The 20567-nt window shown below is 43.7% G+C and overlaps 1 protein-coding gene across 2 annotated transcripts in view; it reads right to left on the reverse strand.

Annotated features, from left to right (window-relative positions):
• The window catches only part of LOC139373577 (receptor-type tyrosine-protein phosphatase U-like), a 271750-nt gene that overhangs the window by 15492 nt on the left and 235691 nt on the right, over window positions 1-20567 (reverse strand). Inside the window, exons 18-23 of one of the 2 annotated variants that reach the window (XM_071114245.1) lie at window positions 17926-18113; window positions 14529-14601; window positions 12477-12553; window positions 12312-12383; window positions 10103-10120; window positions 7669-7705 (exon numbers count right to left, since the gene is read on the reverse strand). In XM_071114245.1, coding sequence (XP_070970346.1) covers window positions 7669-7705; window positions 10103-10120; window positions 12312-12383; window positions 12477-12553; window positions 14529-14601; window positions 17926-18113 — 465 coding nt within the window. The remainder of the gene's footprint in view (window positions 1-7668; window positions 7706-10102; window positions 10121-12311; window positions 12384-12476; window positions 12554-14528; window positions 14602-17925; window positions 18114-20567) is intronic. The other variant, XM_071114246.1, reaches the window with a different exon arrangement.

Below are 20567 nucleotides of genomic sequence, written 5' to 3' on the forward strand. Positions count from 1 at the left end.
CAATTATCTTCTGGGCCACATCCTGGCTGATGGCAGCCCATTCTTGCATAATCAATGCTTGGAGTTTGTCAGAATTTGTGGGGTTTTGTTTGTCCACTCTCCTCTTGAGGATTGACCACAAGTTCTCAATGGGATTAAGGTCTGGGGAGTTTCCTGTTCATGAACCCAAAATATCAATATTTTGTTCCCCGAGCAACTTAGTTTTCACTTTTGCCTTATGGCAAGGTGCTCCACCATGCTGGAAAAGGCCATGTTTGTCACCAAACTGTTCCTGGATGGATGTGTTGATACCATTATTTATACATGGCTGTGTTCTTAGGCAAAATTGTGAGTGAGCCCACTCCCTTGGCTGAGAAGCAACCACACACATGGATGGTCTCAGGATGCTTTACTGTTGGCATGACACAGGACTGATGGTGGCTCTCACCTTGTCTTCTCCAGACAAGCTTTTTCCCGGATGACTTTAACCCAGTCCTCAGCAGTCCAATCCCTGTACCTTTTGCAGAATATCAGTCTGTCCCTGAAGTTTTTCCTGGAAAGAAGTGGCTTCTTTGCTGCCCTTCTTGACACCAGGCCATCGTCCAAAAGTCTTTGCCTCACTGTGCGTGCAGGTGCACCGATAAATGGTTGATTTAGGTGCAATCTTACTGGCAGCAATATCCTTGCCTGTGAAGCCCTTTTTGTGCAAAGCAATGATAACGGCACATGTTTCCTTGCAGGTAACCATGATTGACAGAGGAAGAACAATGGATTCCAAGCACCATCCTCCTTTTGAAGCTTCCAGTCTGTTATTCGAACTCAATCAGCATGACAGAGTGATATCCAGCCTTGTCCTCGTCAACACTCACACCTGTGTTAACGAGAGAATCACTGACATGATGTCAGCTGGTCCTTTTATGGCAGGGCTGAAATGTAATGAAAATTTTTTTGGGGGGGGGATTCAGTTCATTTGCATGGCAAAGAGGGACTTTGCAATTAATTGCAATTGTTCTAATCACTCTTCATAACCTTCTGGAGTATATGCAAATTGCCATCATACAAACTGAGGCAGAAGACTTTGTGAAAATTAATATTTGTGTCATTCTCAAAACTTTTGGCCACGACTGTATATATATATATATATATATATATTATATATAAATAACAGAGAGAGAGAATATGAGCTCACCCATTTTTCTTCATGTTTTTAAAAAATGTATAGATTAAGAGATAGACAAACTTGGATTTTTTGGTAGGGACATATACAAGATGCTACGCTAAACAACATAACCTTCACTCCAAATCAAAACTCCAAACCTACAACCTGATTTTGGACGGAATTACCTGGAATTCCCTGGAATGCTTCCTACACCGAATGATTATTATTCCCAAGCTATACAGCAAATGCTGTCAAACAAATAGAAGCCTGAAAACCCCATCAAACCTGGAACTGAGTGAGTAATGCTTAGTCTGAAGCAATTTTGGACTTTCAAACACCAAGAAGAAAAACATTTTACTTAATAAGGACTGAATGGTAAGGTTACCAACCTTGCTAGGACAAAGAAATACAACTTCAATCAGCACTAACGTGTGAAGTGAAAGGTGTCAAAGCCCTTGAGCCCAGCAATGGCAGGAGAGCACCAACCAAATGGAGAGGCCTTAGAAGCACCCTCCTGCTGTTCAGAGGTAATACAAATACAGTCCCCTCTGTGTATGTAAAGAATAATAAGACACAAAAAGAGTACAAAATGAAGCTCCTTATGGAAAATCAAGAGACACATCTTGATTACTATTATAAAAATGGGAACAAAAGCAACCTTATCTTCCACACAGACCATCCCCTGGCATGGTACAGTGCTATATTAACACACTACCCCTCAGGATACTAGACAACGAGGACTCTGAGTCATCTAATATAAATCTTTGTAAGTCTGGAACAGTATTGGTACAGGACAACCACAAACAGTTTCAGCTGGACTTTCATGTAATCAAAGAAATAGCTCAACGGGAGAAGCTCTCCCATGAGATAGATACCCCTACCGAAAGCGGATCAGACCGGATCTCTTCATTATATAACCCCACAGATGAGCAACCCAAAGTGGAAAGTCAGCCTCCCAGCACAGAATACCACTCCCTCATTGAAATGAAGGATACATTTACCCAGCTGGAGGTAAGGCAGGTGGATCTGGAACAGCAGGTGATTACATTCCAGTTAGCACAGACCCAGACAACAGTCCAGCACAACAACACCCCCTTAACTAGACCTGGAGAGCTGGAGGGGGAGAGAGTCGGAAGTTTACATACACCTTAGCCAAATACATTTAATCTCAGTTTTCACAATTCCTGACATTTAATCCTAGTAAAAACTCCTTGTTTTAGGTCAGTTAGGTTCACCACTTTATTTAAAAATGTAAAATGTCAGAATAATAGTAGAGAGAATGATTTATTTCAGCTTTTATTTCTTTCATCACATTCCTATTGGGTGAGAAGTTTACATACACTCAATTAGTATTTGGTAGCATTGCCTTTAAATTGTTTAACTTGGGTCAAACATTTCAGGTAGCCTTCCATAAGCCTGACAGAGCTCCTCCTGACAGAGCTGGTGTAACTGAGTCAGATGGGTAGGCCTCCTTGCTCGCACACGCTTTTTCAGTTCTGCCCACAAATGTTCTATAGGATTGAGGTCAGGGCTTTGTGATGGCCACTCCAATACCTTGACTTTGTTGTCTTTAAGCCATTTTGCCACAACTTTGGAAGTATACGTGGGGTCATTGTCCATTTGGAAGACCCATTTGCGGCCAAGCTTTAACTTCCTGCCTGACTGATAACTTGAGATGTTGCTTCAATATATCCACATAATTTTCCTCCCTCATGATGCCATCTATTTTGTGAAGTGCACCAGTCCCTCCTGACGCAAAGCACCCACACAACACGATGCTGCCACCCCAATGCTTCACGGTTGGGATGGTGTTCTTCGGCTTGCAAGCGCACCCTTTTTCCTCCAAACATAACGATGGTCATTATGGCCAAACAGTTCTATTTTTGTTTCATCAGACCAGAGGACACTTCTCCAAAAAGTATGATCTTTGTCCCCATGTGCAGTTGCAAACATTAGTCTGGATTTTTTATGGCGGTTTTGGAGCAGTGACTTCTTCCTTGCTGATCGGCCTTTCGGGTTATGTCGATATAGGACTCCTTTTACTGTGGATATAGATACTTTTGTACCTGTTTCCTCCAGCATCTTCACAATGTCATTAGTTGTTGTTCTGGGATTGATTTGCACTTTTCGCACCAAAGTACGTTCATCTCTAGGAGACAGAACGTGTCTCCTTCCTGAGCTGTATGACGGTAGCATGGTCCCATGGTGTTTATACTTGCGTACTATTCTTCGTAGGGATGAACGTGGTACCTTCAGATGTTTGAAAATTGCTCCCAATGATGAACCAGGCTTGTGGAGGTCTACAAAAAAAAATTCTGAGGTCTTGGCTGATTTCTTTTGATTTTCCCATGATGTCAAGCAAAGAGTCACTGAGTTTTAAGGTAGGCCTTGAAATACATCCACAGGTACATCCACAGGTACACCTCCAATTGACTCAAATGATGTCAATTAGCCTATCAGAAGCCTCTAAAGCCATGACTGGAATTTCCCAAGGTGTTTAAAGGCACAGTCAACTTGGTGTATGTAAACTTCTGACCCACTGGAATTGTGATACAGTGAATAATAAGTGAAATAATCTGTCTGTAAACAATTGATGGGAAAATTACTTGTGTCATGCACAAAGTAGATGTCCTAACCGACTTGCCAAAACTATAGTTTGTTAACAAGACATTTGTGGAGTGTCTGAAAAATTAGATTTAATGACTCCAATCTAAGTGTATGTACATTTCTGACTTCAACTGTATCTGCACTCTGGATTGTAGTGAGACAACATCTACAGTAGAAAGAGGTGAAGCAGGAGAAGAACAGAGCACTAGAGGAGAGGATCAGACTGCTGGAGGAGAGGGTGAGGGGATGGTGTATGACAGAGAACAAGCCATTAGAGAGGTGGCCACCCCCGCAGAGAAGCCAGCAGAACAGCCCACCTCAGCTCCCCAAAAAAGTCTTGACACCAGTCCGCCCCAGACCCTGACCACTTCGACATCACAGCGGGACAGAAAAATGAATGTCAAATTGGCTTTCTACCAAATTATTGTACGACAGACCACATATTCACTCTGCACACCCTAATTGACAAACCAACAAACCAAAGCAAAGGCAAAGTCTTCTCATGCTTTGTTGATTTCAACTCAATTTGGCAAGAGGGTTTCAAATCAAAATCAAAGTTTATTTGTCATGTGCGCCGAATTCAACAGGTTACAGTGAAATGCTTACTTACAGGCTCTAACCAATAGTGCAAAAAGGTGTGTTGGGTCATTTTCCTGTTAAAAAACAAATGCTAGTCCCACTAAGCCCAAACCAGATGGGATGGCATATCGCTGCAGAATGCTGTGGTAGCCATGCTGGTTAAGTGTGCCTTGAATTCTAAATAAATCAGTGTCACCAGCAAAGCACCCTCACACCATAACACCTCCTCCTCCATGCTTTATGGTGGGAAATACACCTGCGTAGATCCTTCATTCACCCACACCACGTCTCACAAAGACACAGCGGTTGGAACCAAAAATCTCAAATTTGAACTCCAGACCAAAGGACATATTCCACCGGTCTAATGTCCATTGCTCGTGTTTCTTGGCCTAAGCAAGTCTCTTCTTCGTATTGGTGTCCTTTAGTAGTGGTTTCTTTGAAGCTATTCGACCATGAAGACCTGATTCACATAGTCTCCTCTGAAGAGTTGATGTTGAGATGTGTCTGTTACTTGAACTAGGTAAAGCATTTATTTGGGCTGCCATTTCGGAGGCTGGTAACTCTAATAAACTTATCCTCTGCAGCAGAGGTAACTCTGTGTCTTCCAATCCTATGGCGGTCCTCGTGAGAGTCAGTTTCATCATAGCACTTGATGGTTTGTGTGACTGCACTTGAAGAAACATTCAAAGTTTTTGAAATGTTCCATATTGACTGACCTTCATGTCTTAAAGTAATGATGGACTGTCATTTCTCTTTTCTTATTTGAGCTGTTCTTGCCATAATATGGACTTGGTCTTTTACCAAAAATAGGAATATCTTCTGTATACCACCCCTACCTTGTCACAACATAACTGATTGGCTCACCGCATTAAGAAGGAAAGAAATTCCACAAACGAACTTAACAAGGCACACCTGTTAATTGAAATTCATTCCAGGTGACTACCTCATGAAGCTGGTTGAGAGAATGCCAATAGTGTGCAAAGCTGTCAGGGCACTAGAGGGCACTAGAACAGTCTGCAGCACCTGGCCTCACTTTACTAGAATCTGAAGTCAAATGTCGAGTGTTTGCTGATTATCTGGTGCTTCTGTCGCCAACCAAGGTGGGCTTACAGCAGCACCTAGATCTTCTACACAGCTTCAGCCAGACCTGTGCATTGACAGTAGATCTCAGTAAGACCAAAATAATGGTGTTCCAAAAAAGGTCTAGTCGCCAGGACCACAAATACAAATTCCCTTTAGACATCATTGCTCTAGAGCACAAAAAAAAACTGTTCACAAACACAAACAGACCCCACAGAGCCCCAGGACAGCAACACAATTAGACGCAAACAAATCATGAAAAAACAAAAAGATAATTACTTGACACATTGGAAAGAATGAACAGAAAATCAGAGCAAACTAGAATGCTATTTGGCCCTAAAAGAGAGAGTACACAGCGGCAGAATACCTGACCACTGTGACTGACCCAATCTTGAGGATAGCTTTGACTATGCACAGACTCAGTGCATAATCAATAGCTTTGCCTTGCTATAGAGAAAGGCTGCCGTCGGCAGACCTGGCTCTCAAGAGAAGACAGGCTATATGCACACTGCACACAAAATGAAGTGGAAACTGAGCTGCACTTCCTAGCTTCCTGCCCAATGTATGACCATATTAGAGACACATATTTCCCTCAGATTACACAGATCCACAAAGAATTCAAAAAGAAACCCAATTTTGATAAACTCCCATACCTACTGGGTGAAATACCACAGTGTGCCATCACAGCAGCAAGATGTGTGACCTGTTGCCACAAGAAAAGGGCAACCAGTGAAGAACAAACACTATTGTAAATACAACCCATAATTGTGTTTACTTATTTTTCCTTTTGTACTTTAACCATTTGCACATCGTTACAACACTGTATATATATATATATATATATATATATATATATATGACATTTGAAATGTTAATTTCACTTTTGTATATTATCTACTTCACTTGCTTTGGCAATGTTAACATATGTTTCCCATGCCAATAAAGCCCCTTGAATTGAGAGAGAGAGAGAGCGAGAGAGAGAGAGAGAGAGAGAGAGAGAGAGAGAGGTTTGGGCGGTAGAGAATAGAGATACACCCAGACACACAACGTGATGGATCACCAGCCAGTGTGTTTACACATTAACTCTTACTTCTACCCCCTCCTTTTTCGAAAATTCTGTTAAAAATCGCGCAACTTTTCAGCGTCCTGCTACTCATGCCAGGAATATAGTATATGCATATGATTAGTATGTGTGGATAGAAAACACTCTGAAGTTTATAAAACTGGTTAAATCACGGCTGTGACTATAACAGATCGTGTGTTTCATTGAAAAACGCAAGAAAAACTGCTCTCTGAAAGCTAAAAATAATTTCCATAAGTCACTTCCACCAGTTATTAAAAAAGAACAGAATTTAATGGCGATCTGCCTGAAATTCATACAAATTCCGCACGATGGCGCCATTGTCCTCATTTTCAATTGAATTAATTGTTGGAAAATCCTTCTATCTGACCTCCAGTTTCCCAGTCTTCACCCGGATGCAGTTGAGGGAGATATTGGAAGCCATTGTTTTTGCAAGTGAAGACCTATTGAAAAGACATCGCCCTGTAATCATTTTGATAGATTATAAACGTTTACTAATACCTAAAGTTGGATTACAAAAGGATTTCGAAGTGTTTTGTGAAAGTTTATCGTCGACTTTTTTAATTTAAAAAAATTACGCAGCGTTTAAAAACGATGATTTTTTCTGAATGACACAGCTCCCATACAAAGCTATTTTGGGTATATATGGACCGATTTAAACGAAAAAAAGACCCAATAGTGATGTTTATGGGGCATATAGGAGTGCCAAGAAAGAAGCTCGTCAAAGGTAATGAATGTTTTATATTTTATTTCTGCGTTTTGGGTAGCGCCGGCTACCGCAAAATCTGTTGTTTACGTGTCGTGCTGGCATTTTGGGGGGTGCATGCTATCAGATAATAGCTTCTCATGCTTTCGCCGAAAAGCATTTTAAAAATCTGACTTGCTGGCTAGGTTCACAACGAGTGTAGCTTTAATTCAATACCCTGCTTGTGAATTTTGATCAAAGATTGAGTTGTAACGAGTACATTTAGCATTTAGCGTAGCGCATTTGCATTTCCAGGGGCATACTTGAGACGTCTGCGTCTCAAGTATGCTCAAGAAGTTTTAATAATTCAAATCATTATTTTAATATCAACAACTGGGAGGCTTGGCTGCTCAGGCACACACATACATACAGTGCACACGCAGAATAAGGTATATTACCATTCATTGATTTCTGAAAAAGTATTCCAAGGGCACTCACCTTGGGTGGCTATGAAGTGGTTTGATCGCTGGTACCCCTGTGGAAAAAAAGAGAGAAAGGGATAGAGGTAAAAAGAAAGAGAGAGAAAGAGAGAGAGTTGAACATCAGAGTAACACAGTGTAAACAACAGTCCCTGGAGTCACTACAAAGAACCACCACCACGCCCCTCCCTCAGTCTCCTCTCCTCTCTTATTTTTGATCTGGTATTGAATGACACTGAATATGTAGTGAAGCTTGCAATGTATTCATCTTCCACCTAGATATAATAACAAGTGGTTTTCATAGTATAATGTTTTCATATTGTAAAGGTTGGACTGTTGGATTACAGGGAGTTAAAGGAGATTTCTCTACAGCGGCCATAACTGTCTAGAGAGAGGGACCGTCATTTTCTCATTGGGCAGCTTCCTCCTACCAATTCTTTTTTGTTTTGTTCAGGCAACCTTTTGACATGACCTGTTCAGGTATAGAGTAATAATAAAGTACACAAGGTTACTTCAAAGGTGAAATTATAATGCTTTCATTTCAGGCAATTGACACTGACTGGTCTGTCATTGTCTGTTCTCCTGGGAGGTGCATTACTGTGCTATGATCCAGCCTGGACACTCAGATGGGATGGCTAGTCATGGTCTGTGTGTGTCCAGACTAACTCATCACTTTGAGCAAGACAAATTAACCAGCTCTGAGCATGGTGTGTTTGAGAGAGAGAGAGAGACAAGAATGTAAAGCAAGACAAATCCTCCAGCCCTGGGCATGGTCCCCTCATCACTCTTGGCTATAAGGGAACTCACACACACACACACACACACACACACACACACACACACACACACACACACACACACACACACACACACACACACACACACACACACACACACACACACACACACACTTCCATAAGTGCCATGCCACACAGAGAGGACAGTGACCCCATTCCCATCCTTCCCATGATCCTCTCTGCTTCACTGTGTGTGTGTGTGTGTGTGTGTGTGTGTGTGTGTGTGTGTGTGTGTGTGTGTGCTTCCTGTCTGTCTGTCACCTAGGCAACCACCACCTTCCGCCTACAGCGAGCAGACAGCATCACATCAAGCAGTGTGAAATTCAAAAATGGAGGATAAAAAACTCATGCTCCCCACCACACTTAAACCATGACAAAACCAATCACATCACAGCGTCGCAACATGATGAGATGGAAAGCAAGTTGCCACAAGATGGAAAGCCAAGAAGAAAGCCAATACAAAGTTGGCAATCTCTCCCTTTACATGTTCTCTTCTTTCACAGCAAGTTGGACCCCCTTCAAACCAATCTAGTTTGACCCAGCTAGATAGCCCACTATGTGGTTGAAGATTAGCCCAAATGCTGAATGACAATCTATGTGTGAGAAACATCCAACAGAATGTGATACAGGGGCAGAAAACAGGTTGAAAACAGTCATGTTAGGTTCAGGCTCTGGCAGTGCAGTGTTTCCTGTGAAGCCCTTCGCTGTGTCTCATCTGAGCTGAGCAGTGTAGTAAAGTACTTAAGAAAAAATACTTGAAAGTACTACTTAAGTCGTTTTTGGGGGGTATGTGTACTTTACTTTACTATATATATTTTTGACAACTTTTACTTTTACTTCACAACATTCCTAAAGAACCCATATGTACTTTTTAACCCATACATTTTCCCTGACACCCAAAAGTACTCGTTACATTTTGAATGCTTAGCAGGACAGGAAAATGGTCTAATCAAGAGAACATCAATGGTCATTCCCCACTTTTACTTGAGTCATTTTCTATTAAGGCATCTTTACTTTTACTCAAGTATGACAATTGGGTCCTTTTTCCACCACTGGAGCTGAGTGTGTGTATCTGTCCTGGCTTTGGCCCTGCATGATTTATCTGCATGGGTCTCTACTGCCTTCAGGGCATATCTGAGCTCTAGCCAAAAGTAATTAACTATATAGGGAATCGACAGACCTTTGAGGCTCTGGCCAAAAGTAGCGCACTGTATAGGTAATAGGGATTCACCCTTAGACTGTGCTCCTCCCATTGGTTCCTTTGTGCGATTTCTGATGGGGGACAGGTGAAATATATAATACAAAGCTCTAACGGCTGGTTCTGTCTATTGGGACAGACTTGCCTACAGTAAGACATGCTTTGTGTCATCTCTGCTGTGATGGGGGACAGACAAACCTCATACAAATCCTTTACTCTAAGTGAGTCTAGTATGGCTGCAGATGAGAGTGAGTGTAGTGGTGTAACAGAGCAGGTTTGGCTAAATTAAACTCTGGGGAGCAGCTGGTGTCTTGGGCTGGGGGGGGGGGGGGGGGGGGGGTCATAGACATAGAGATTAGAAAGTGGTGGAGCGATGAAAAGGGGGAAGGAAGTAAGGGGGCACAGGGTGAGCGGGAAGATAGATGGAAAAGAAAGAGAAGAGAAGCAGTAGTACTTACTTCCCTGTTTATCCGGATCTAAGAGGTCCCAGAGGTTACGAAAAGAAGGAAGGAGAAAGAGAGAAAGATGGAAGGAAGGAAGCAAGGGAAAAAAAGCTAATTATTGAGATTAAAGAACAGGGGGATGAGAGAGAGAGAGAGAGAGAGAGAGAGATTGTTTCATCATGCCTCACACACTGTTGCCATGGCAAAGAGGTAGAAACCAACTTTTTTTTCTTGAACTTCCTGTAGTTGTTGTGGTCATGGAACACTAAGTGAACAAGACATACTATACTTTTACTACGACCCAAGCCTCCTCCTATCTAGTCAAACCCAAGCCTCATCATCCATGAAAACAGTTAGGTTAACACCAAATCAGAGCCAGACAATGTGCTGCTTTTCCATTGAAGCTTTCTGAAGAATGTCGGAACGACAGTGGACCCTTTTTTCCACCCCTGATCTCTCCATTCACCCCTCCATTCCTCCCTTTCTCCTACTCACATGAATAATTTAGTATGGCTGGGGGTGGGTTAGCCTAGCGGGAAGGCTAGTCAGGGGTCCTGCCACAACATGCAGACAGTGGTGTAGACAGCCCTAACAATGTCACAGGTTTCCTCGCAAGGCCCATATGCTAATGAAACTTTCAGGCAGAACTAGAGGAGGGTGAACAGAGAATGGAACCAGTGTGCTCACAAAGGGCAAGAGGGGGTGAACGGGCGGGACACTCTCCATGAGCTGCAACACAAACACATTGTCCTTCCCTTCCACCTCAACCTGCTGAGTCAGCGCTCATTTGACCTTTTATTTTCTGTCAATTTTAGCTTTTCTATTCTGTCCATTTGACTTATTCTTATATTCTCCTTTTCTTTGAGTGAAGGGAGACAAATGCAGTCGAACCCCGTACGCTCTTTCCTGCTCTCATTGGGCACTTAACTGAACGGACTGTGTTCATCAAAGATAAATAATTGCTAAAAGAGGTTTTTGTGAATGTCACCTTTACGTAACCTGTACTGCGTGTGTATTAAGCAACGCCTCCACATATGCACACACTCACTGCTTGGCCCTAGCTCAAGCACACAAAGTGTATATCCCTCCAACACTAGTTACAGTACTAGCTGTTCAGCTTTGACACAGAGCCGGGAGAGAACATGTCTGGGATGAGGTATGAACTGGTACTGGGCTTGGCTAAGCCTTCCTGGATGAGACTCACTGGAGCTGAACAGTTGAGATCACAACTAACTGAATGCCAGATGAACAGGATCAGGCATTTGATATCATCAGACAGACAGAGCGAGTCACCGCTCGGAGTCGACTTAGGAGAGCTTTTGGACGAGTCGTCAGCCGTCACAGAGGACACAGAGACTCCTAGCTGATAGGATATTAAAGGATCTTATAGGATCTTAAAGGATCTGTGGTGTTGCTGAGACGATGTCTATCTCAAATCTATTCCAGTACCCCCAGGGATACAGGGACAAAGCCAGGTTGAGGGGACAATCCTCTTTAAGTGGATATCCTCACTGTCACAGTGTACTGGCCAGCCAACTGAGGCCAAGCCCAGAGAGGGTTGTTGGGACAGACTACCTGTATACACGCAGTACAGTGGGAGTCTCTGACTGTCACATCCTCACACACTTCGGACGGGTGTCCCTGTAGACTGGAACATTAGGTTAGACATCCTTAGACCACAGGAGGTTGGTGACACCTTAATTGAGGAGGATGGAATCATGGTAGTGACTGAAGAGGAATCAATGGAATGGTATCAAATACATCAAACACATGGTTTCTATGTGTTTGATACCATTCCATTTGCTCGGTTCCAGCCATTATTATGAGACATTTGTGGCCAGCCTACAAACTGCTGCTGGGGTAGACAACATTACCCAAGAGTCTCCTTCCTGTCTCAAGCATACATACAGCTACTGGGAGAGACTACATTACACAAGAGTCTCTCCTTCCTGTGGCCAGTCTACAGACAGCTGCTGGGAGAGATTATATTACCCACGAGTCTATCGTCCTCCAGCACTTCTCTAGCACTGGGCCAGACACACAGCTTAAAGGAGCACAACAATACGAAGATAAAATTAGAATATCAGGAAGTCTTCCATGTGAGTCGAGAGACTAATCTCTGCAGCAGTTGTTGTCACACAGCTATCACATTGCAATAGAGTAAAGCCAACTCCCGTGCGCATGCTCAGAAGCTGTGTGGATGCTCAGAAGTGCAGCCTCTTACATCGTAAGTCACTCTGCAATATCTTTGGTTCCCACAGCTGATCATATGGCTGAGTCTCAGTTTAAGGAGCAACTGTGGACAGAGACAGTAAAGAGTGAGGAGGAGGAGCGGGGTGAGAGAGAGAGAGCGAGAGAGAGAGAGAGAGAGAGAGAGCGTGTAACTTACGTCTATGTAGTTGGCATTGCCATAGTCAGAGTTGGGGTCTGCTAGGAGAGAGTGTAGCTTGACTCGATGACGATCATCTACAGGGGAGGTAGATCATCAACAAGACAGATCATCAACAAGAGAGATCATCAACAGGGGAGAGATCATCTACAGGGGAGAGATCATCTACAGGGGAGAGATCATCTACAGGGGAGAGATCATCTACAGGGGAGAGATCATCTACAGGGGAGCGATCATCTACAGGGGAGCGATCATCTACAGGGGAGCGATCATCTACAGGGGAGAGATCATCTACAGGGGAGAGATCATCAACAGGGGAGAGATCATCAACAAGAGAGAGGGACTTTTATGTCATCTTTATTTAAACAGGAGGTCTTTTCAGATGTATATTATCTTTTAACCTCTTGAACCTATATGGGTGCTGTGTCATTATTGGATAAAAAGACGTGCCCGTTTTAAGCGCAATATTTTGTCACGAAAAGATGCTCGACTATGCATGGAATTGACAGCCTTCGAAAGACACAACTCTGACGTCTCCAAAACTGCAAAGATATTATCTGTGCGTGCCCCAGAACTAATGCAACAGGCGAAACCAAGATGATGTTTCATACAGGAAATGCCCCGGATTCTGAAGGCGCTGTGTTCCAATGTCTCCTTATATGGCTGTGAATGCGCCAGGAATGAGCCTGCGCTTTCTGTATATTCCCCGAGGTGTCTGCAGCATTGTGACGTGTTTGTAGGCATATCATTGGAAGATTGACCATAAGAGACTACATTTACCTGGTGTCCCGCCCGGTGTCCTGTGTGCGTAATCAGTAAGTCCATGCGCGTTCCATTTCTTCAGAATTGAAAGTAAACTGCCACGATGGATTTTATCGTCGATAGATATGTGAAAAACACCTTGAGGATTGATTCTAAACATCGTTTGCCATGTTTCTGTCGATATTATGGAGTTAATTTGGAAAAAAGTTCGCGTTTTAATGACTTTTTTTTCTTTTTTTTTCTTTTTTTTCTTACCCAAACGTGATGAACAAAACGGAGTGATTAGTCGACACAAATAATATTTTTTGTAAAAACGGAACATTTGCTATCTAACAGAGTCTCCTCATTGAAAACATCTGAAGTTCTTCAAAGGAAAATGATTTTATTTGAATGCTTTTATGTTTTTTTGTGGAAAATGTTGCATGCTGAATGCTAGGCTTAATGCAATGCTAGGCTATCAATACTCTTACACAAATGCTTGTTTAGCTATGGTTCAAAAGCATATTTTGAAAATCTGAGATGACAGTGTTGTTAACAAAAGGCTAAGCTTGAGAGCAAATAGATTAATTTCATTTCATTTGCCATTTTCATGAATAGTTAACGTTGTGTTATGCTAATGAGCTTGCTGATAGATTTACACAATCCTGGATACAGGGGTTTTTTCGTAGCTAAACGTGACGCAGAAAACGGAGCGATTTGTCCTAAACAAATTATCTTTCAGGAAAAACTGAACATTTGCTATCTGAGAGTCTTCTCATTGAAAACATCTGAAGTTCTTCAAAGGTAAATTATTTTATTTGAATGCTTTTCTGTTTTTTTGTGTAAATGTTGCCTGCTGAATGCTAACGCTAAATGCTACGCTAAATGCTACGTTAGCCATCAATACTGTTACACAAATGCTTGTTTTGCAATGACTGAGAAGCATATTTTGAGAATCTGAGATGACAGTGTTGTTAACAAAAGGCTAAGCTTGAGAGCTAGCATATTTATTTCATTTCGTTTGCGATTTTCATGAATAGTTAACGTTGTGTTATGGTAATGAGCTTGAGTCTGTATTCACGATCCCGGATCCGGGATGGGGAGATCAGAAAGGTTAAAGGGACACTAACAAAGATGTTAAACAAAACAAAGATTTTTAAATAGTGGTTGTCGATAGCAATTGACTTGAGAACATGTTATAATTGGTACACTAATTTGAAACAAAGTTAAGTTACAGTAGCTTTCCTGCAAATGTTCTTCCATATATGGCATACTACTCCATTCCAGAGCGAGGGTCTGAACAGAACTTACGCCCCAGCAAACTGTCATGTCTCCCTTTAGTCTTGTCCTTCTTCTTGGTGACATCCCATCCATCAAAGAAGCTCTGAGAAGAGAAGGAACAAGTGGTCACAAAGACAGTGAGATATGGTTAGCATACAGGCGAAATTCTGTCATCGGCAGATTTAAACACTGAAATACTTAGCTTGGTTACCGGAGTGTCAGATATCACTAGGACACAAGGAATATACTGTAGGTGTCATCAGATTCAAATATCCTTTCAGTTTTATTACCAAATCCCCACTTAGTTTTACCACTCAGCTTAGTTTTACCACCCAACTTAGACTGTTATCCTGAGGTTCCCTGAGTAACTTGGCCATCATATTCACTGCTCGTATTTCTGTCATGACGCAATTATGAGAGAATGGTGAGGAGAAGAAGATGCTAAGAGAGATGGATCTGGCCTTGAGGGGGAGAGGAGAGGAGGTAGAGGGGAGAGGACATGAGGAGAGGAGGGAGAGGGGAGAGGACATGAGGAGAGGAGGGAGAGGAAAGGAGAGCGGAGACTAGGAAGAGGAGAGGAGGTAGAGGGGGGAGGACATGGGGAGAGGAGGGAGAGGAAAGGAGAGCGGAGGCGAGGAAGAGGAGGAGAAGGAGAGGAGGCCGGGAAGAAAGAGGAGGGCATTCAAGAGTTAAGAGGAGGAAAGGAGGAGAGGAAGAGGAGGTAGATAGGCGAGCTTGAGTCTCTCTCATTACCTATGCGTCGAGAGTGGTTCTGCCTAAAATCCAAGTGCTTTATAATATCTTGGCGTTAAAGTGCTACCTTTGTGACCGATGTTTTTGGCACCCTTTTCACAATCTGGCTGCACAGCGCGACAGGAGCTATTGAATCTAAATCAACGTTATGAGAAAGAGAGAGAGAGTAGAGAAAGAAAGAATGACTGAGTGAGTGTGACAGATGTGTTTGCGAAGAAACACAGTGGCGGTGGCGGCGGCAGCGTCCAAGTCACATCACGTTCATGGCGTAAGTCAAACTTATATCCTGGCTGCTTTGCCGGGCACATCCAGGCGCTCCAACCCCAGCTTACTAAATCCCTCATCAGCGCCGGCCCAATCCCAGCATGGGATCAGCGTGGGGCGGCCGGTCCACCTACAGCCCAGGGACAGTGGCAGCATGCTGATCAGAGGATTACACCTGCGCCTCACTCCTACACAGGTAATACTATACCTAATCCTGCTTAGAGGACATGATACCTCCCTCTCTCCTTCTCTCTCTCCTTCTCCCACCAACACACTTTAGAGCAGAGCCTGACTAACACTGAACCAATCCATAGACAGACTTTCTCGAACACGCCACTATCATGCATTAGGGTCTCAGCTGCTGATCGTCAGAATGGAATTCTCTTTTTTTCTAGCAATGTTCTTTATCTCCCCTGAAGCCACGCATGACTCCAACACCATCATTAAGCTGGCTGACAACACGACGGAGGTAGGTCTGATCACCGGCGACGATGAGAAAGCCTACAGGGAGGACAGTGACGGGACAACGACCTGTCCTTCATCAGTAAGACCAAGGAGCTGATCGTGGACTACAGCAAATGGGGTGGCGAGCACGCCCCCATCCACGTTGACAGGACTGCAGTGGAGCGGGTCGTTCATCAGGGTCCAAATCACTATCGACTTAAAATTTTCAACACAGCGCGACAGTTCCTCTTCCACCTGAGGAGGTTGAAAAGGTTTGGCATTGGCACTCAAATCCTCAAAAAGTTGTACAGATGAACCATTGAGAGCAACTTGACTGGCTGCATCACTGCTTGGTATGGCAACAGCAGCGCCCTCGGTCGCATGGTGCTACAAAGGGTGGTGCGGACAGCCCAGTAGATCACTAGGGCCGAGCTCCCTGTCATACAGGACCGTTATATCAGGTGGTGTGGAAAGAAGGCCAGGAGAATCGTTAAAGACTCCAGCCACCCAAGCCATAGACTCTCTGCTTCCGCACGGCAGCGGTACCAGTGCATCAAGTCTGACACCAAAACGGTGTCCTGAAAAGTTTCCATCCCCAAGCCACAAGACAACTTTTTCCACTGCCTCTATGCACACTCACACACACTGACACTCCAACATACACATAACATGCACACACATTTATATGGACTCTACACACACGCACACACACCCACATACAATCTTCTTTCATGATGCTGCTACTCTGTTTATCATAAATCCTCATGCCTAGTCACCTTACCCCAATACATATATACCTATATCGATCCAGTATCCTTGCACATTGTAAATATGGTATTGGAACTGACCCTGTGTATAGCTTCTTACTTTCTATTGTTATTATTTCTATTTCTTGTGTGTTTTTGTTCTACCTTATATTTAATAGTACTACACTGATATTGATTACTGCACTGTTGGGTTTAGAGCTCTGGTTTGTAATGACATCCTTTCAACCAGTTTTGCCTGCTGGGTTGAAGCCCTGAAGACAGTCAAGAGGATTGGATCTAACCTGACAGTCTAACCAGTTGGTTGTAATCTGGTTATGGCTATCTGACATCAGCCTCGTTCTATCTGAGACAGTCCAGAAATCCTGTAGCGCCGGTCCAGAAACCCTGTAGTGCCATTTAAAAACTCCCACAGTCCTTTGCAGCATGCATGATCAATGGCCGCCCAGTGGGAAATAAGGGTTATGAAGTCCTACAGCCCGTATCACACTGATACACACATCACACGCACGTATGTGCACACACACAAACACACACACCCCAGTTGCACACTGATCTCTCCTTCATCTCCTTTATTTCTCCAGGCGACAGACTAGGGAGCGATGGAGGGAGCGAGACAGAGGAGCAGAAAAGCGATGGAGGAGTGAAAAAGCGACCACTGTATTGATTTTAGGAGGGGGAATTTGTTGGGCCCTTGGGGGTGGGATTAATGAATCGAAAAGCGCATCTGGAATCCTGGAGGTTTGGATTCGGGTACAAATACAAGCTAAATGCTACTGGGCGAATAGAGGGACTTTGTAGTAAATCACAAATAGAATGAAAAAAAGTTACTTGAAAGCCATTTAATTAATATACTCTTGGTAGAAACAGAAAAAGATCTGAAAGAGAGATGAGCAGAATAAAATAGCTTTACATTGAGAGATGGTATCAAACAGCTACTGGAGGTTTACATTGACTGTTGCTTATTAAAATAAGCTTCCAGCAGCAGCCTACTGAACACATAAGCCATTGGACTCAGAGATGAGAAACTGTATTAAAATGCCTTCTGCCTCCAAAATTGCATCATTAAATCCCAAAGGATCTCTCTCTCTCTCTCTCTCTCTCTCTCTCTCTCTCTCCTCATACTCCTGTTTGAAGCCGTATCCATCCCCCTCTCTCACCTCATACTCCTGTTTGAAGCCGTATCCATCCCTCTCTCTCACCTCGTACTCCTGTTTGAAGCCGTATCCCTCCCCAGTCTTCATCTGGTTGATGTGTTGGAGGAGGTCTGCCACCCTGACCGCGGGGTGAAGTTGACCCGTGTGGTACGGAGAGCTCTTCCTACGACAGTGGCGTCGAGGGGAACCACCCAACAGGCTGCTGGACTCGTTCACTGAACTCCTCTGTTCGTCTAGAGGAGACATACACATGCATGAGCATGGCACGCAAGCACATACACACGCACAAAGATGGATACACAACCACAGACACAAAGATGGACACAAACATACACGTTAACCATTACACAACATTACATATGTTATATAAGTTACTGGCTACATGTTATTTTATTAAAGCGCATGGCTCAGTGAGGGTCTGAAGGTCAACCTCCACCTGCTCAACACAACATCCACTCAACTGACGGATCAAGGAAGAGCCGGTATCACAATGAAGACATATTGTATGCACATGTTGACGGGCACGGTGGAATATTTTTATTGAAAGAGGTCGTTTGAGAAGAGAGAGAGGGAGAAAGAGAGAGAGAGAAGGAAAATAGTGTATATTAATAAAAGCAATCTGAAGGACTGAGAGAATGAGATGGATCAGAGAAACTCTAAGATGGCGCTGAAGAGGATGGCCGACGTTGTACATGCTCCTAACCAACTGTGGAATTTTGTTCGTCTTTTTGCGTTTGTAACTTTTTTTTAAACTTATTTTGTACATAATGTTGCTGCTACCATCTCTTATGACTGAACTGAAAGAAGCTTTTTCCTTTAGTGAGTCCTAGGAGAAGGATATACTGCTTTCCCGGCAACAGGCCCAAATCCCCGACATTTGCATGAAGAAAAGACGGAGAAAAAGGGGGCGCTGGTCGGGCTGCTTTCTAAGAATCCGTAGGCTTGCGAGTAAACTCCCACTGCCATCCATTCTATTGGCTAACGTGCAATTATTGGAAAATAAAATTGATGATATACGATTAAGATTATCCTACCAACGGGACATTAAAAACTGTAATATCTTATGTTTCACAGAGTCATGGCTGAACGACGAAGCACAAACTATAGAGCTGGTGGGATTTTCCATGCACTACCAGAACAGAGAAGCTACGTCTGGTAAGAGGAGGGGTGGGGTGTGTGTCTATTTGACAATAACAGCTGGTGTGCAATGTCTAGGTATTGCTTGCCTGAGGTAGAGTAACTTATGATAAGCTGTAGACCACACAATCTACCAAGAGAGTTGTCATCTATATTATTCGTAGCCGTCTATTTACCACAACAGACCAATGTTGGCATTAAGACCACACTCAACCAACTCTATAAAGGCCAAAAGGAAACAAGAAAATGCTCATCCAGAAACCGAGCTCCTAGTGGCCCGGGAACTTTATTGCAGGCAAACAAATCAGTTTTTGCTTACCAGCCATGTCACGGGTGCAACCAGGGGGAAAGGAACTCTAGACCACCTTTACTCCACACACAGAGACTCCCCCGCCCTACATTTGGAAAATCCCCTCCTGATTCCTTCTTACAAGCTAAAACTAAAGCAGGCAGTACCAGTGACTCGCTCAATATGGACGTGGTCAGACAACGTGGATGCTGTGCTACAGAACTGTTTTGCTAGCAAAGAATGGAATATGTTCCGGGATTCATGCAATGGCATTGAGGAGTATACCACCTCAGTCATTGGCTTCATCAATAAGTGCATTGACGACGTCGTCCTAACTGTGAACGTACGTACATATCCCAACCAGATGCTATGGATAACAGGCAACATCCGCATCGAGCTAAAGGCTAAAGCTGACACTTTCAAGGAGAGTGACACTAATCCGGACGCTTAAAAGAAATTGCGCAATGCACTTCAAGCCAAGCAACACTGAAGCATACATGAAAGCACCAGCAGTTCTGAATGACTGCGTGATAACGCTCTCGGTAGCCGATGTGAGCAAGACTTTTAAACAGATCAACATTCACAAAGCAGCGGGGCCAGATGGATTACCAGGACGTGTACTCAACCAACTGACCAACTGGCAAGTGTCTTCACTGACATTATTAACCTCTCCCTGACCGAGTCCGTAATACCTACATGTTTCAAGAAGACCACCATAGTCCTTGTGCCCAAGGAAGCAAAGCTAACTTGCCTAACTGATTACCGCCCCAACAGATCCACAGATGACGCAATCGCACTCCACACTGCCCTTTCCCACCTGGACAAAAGGAACACCTGTGTGAGAATGCTGTTCATTGACTACAGCTCAGCGTTCAACAACATAGTGCCCACGCAGCTCATCGCTAAGCTAAGAACCCTGGGACTAAACACCTCCCTCTGCAACTGGATCCTGGACTTCCTGACGGGCCACCCCCAGGTGGCAAGGGTAAGCAACAACACGTCTGCCACACTGATACTCAACACTGGGGCCCCTCAGGGGTGTGTACTTAGTCCCATCCTGTACTCCCTCTTCACCCATGACTGCGTGGCCAAACACGACTGCAACACCATCATTAAGTTTGCTGATGACACAACAGTGGTAGGCCTGATCACCAACAACAATGAGACAGCCTATAGGGAGGAGGTCAGTGAATTGGCAGTGTGGTGCCAGGACAACAACCTCTCCCTCAATGTGAGCAAGACAAAGGAGCCGATCGTGGAC

This window comes from Oncorhynchus clarkii, chromosome 18, assembly GCF_045791955.1.
Source record: "Oncorhynchus clarkii lewisi isolate Uvic-CL-2024 chromosome 18, UVic_Ocla_1.0, whole genome shotgun sequence".
Taxonomy (NCBI): domain Eukaryota; kingdom Metazoa; phylum Chordata; class Actinopteri; order Salmoniformes; family Salmonidae; genus Oncorhynchus; species Oncorhynchus clarkii.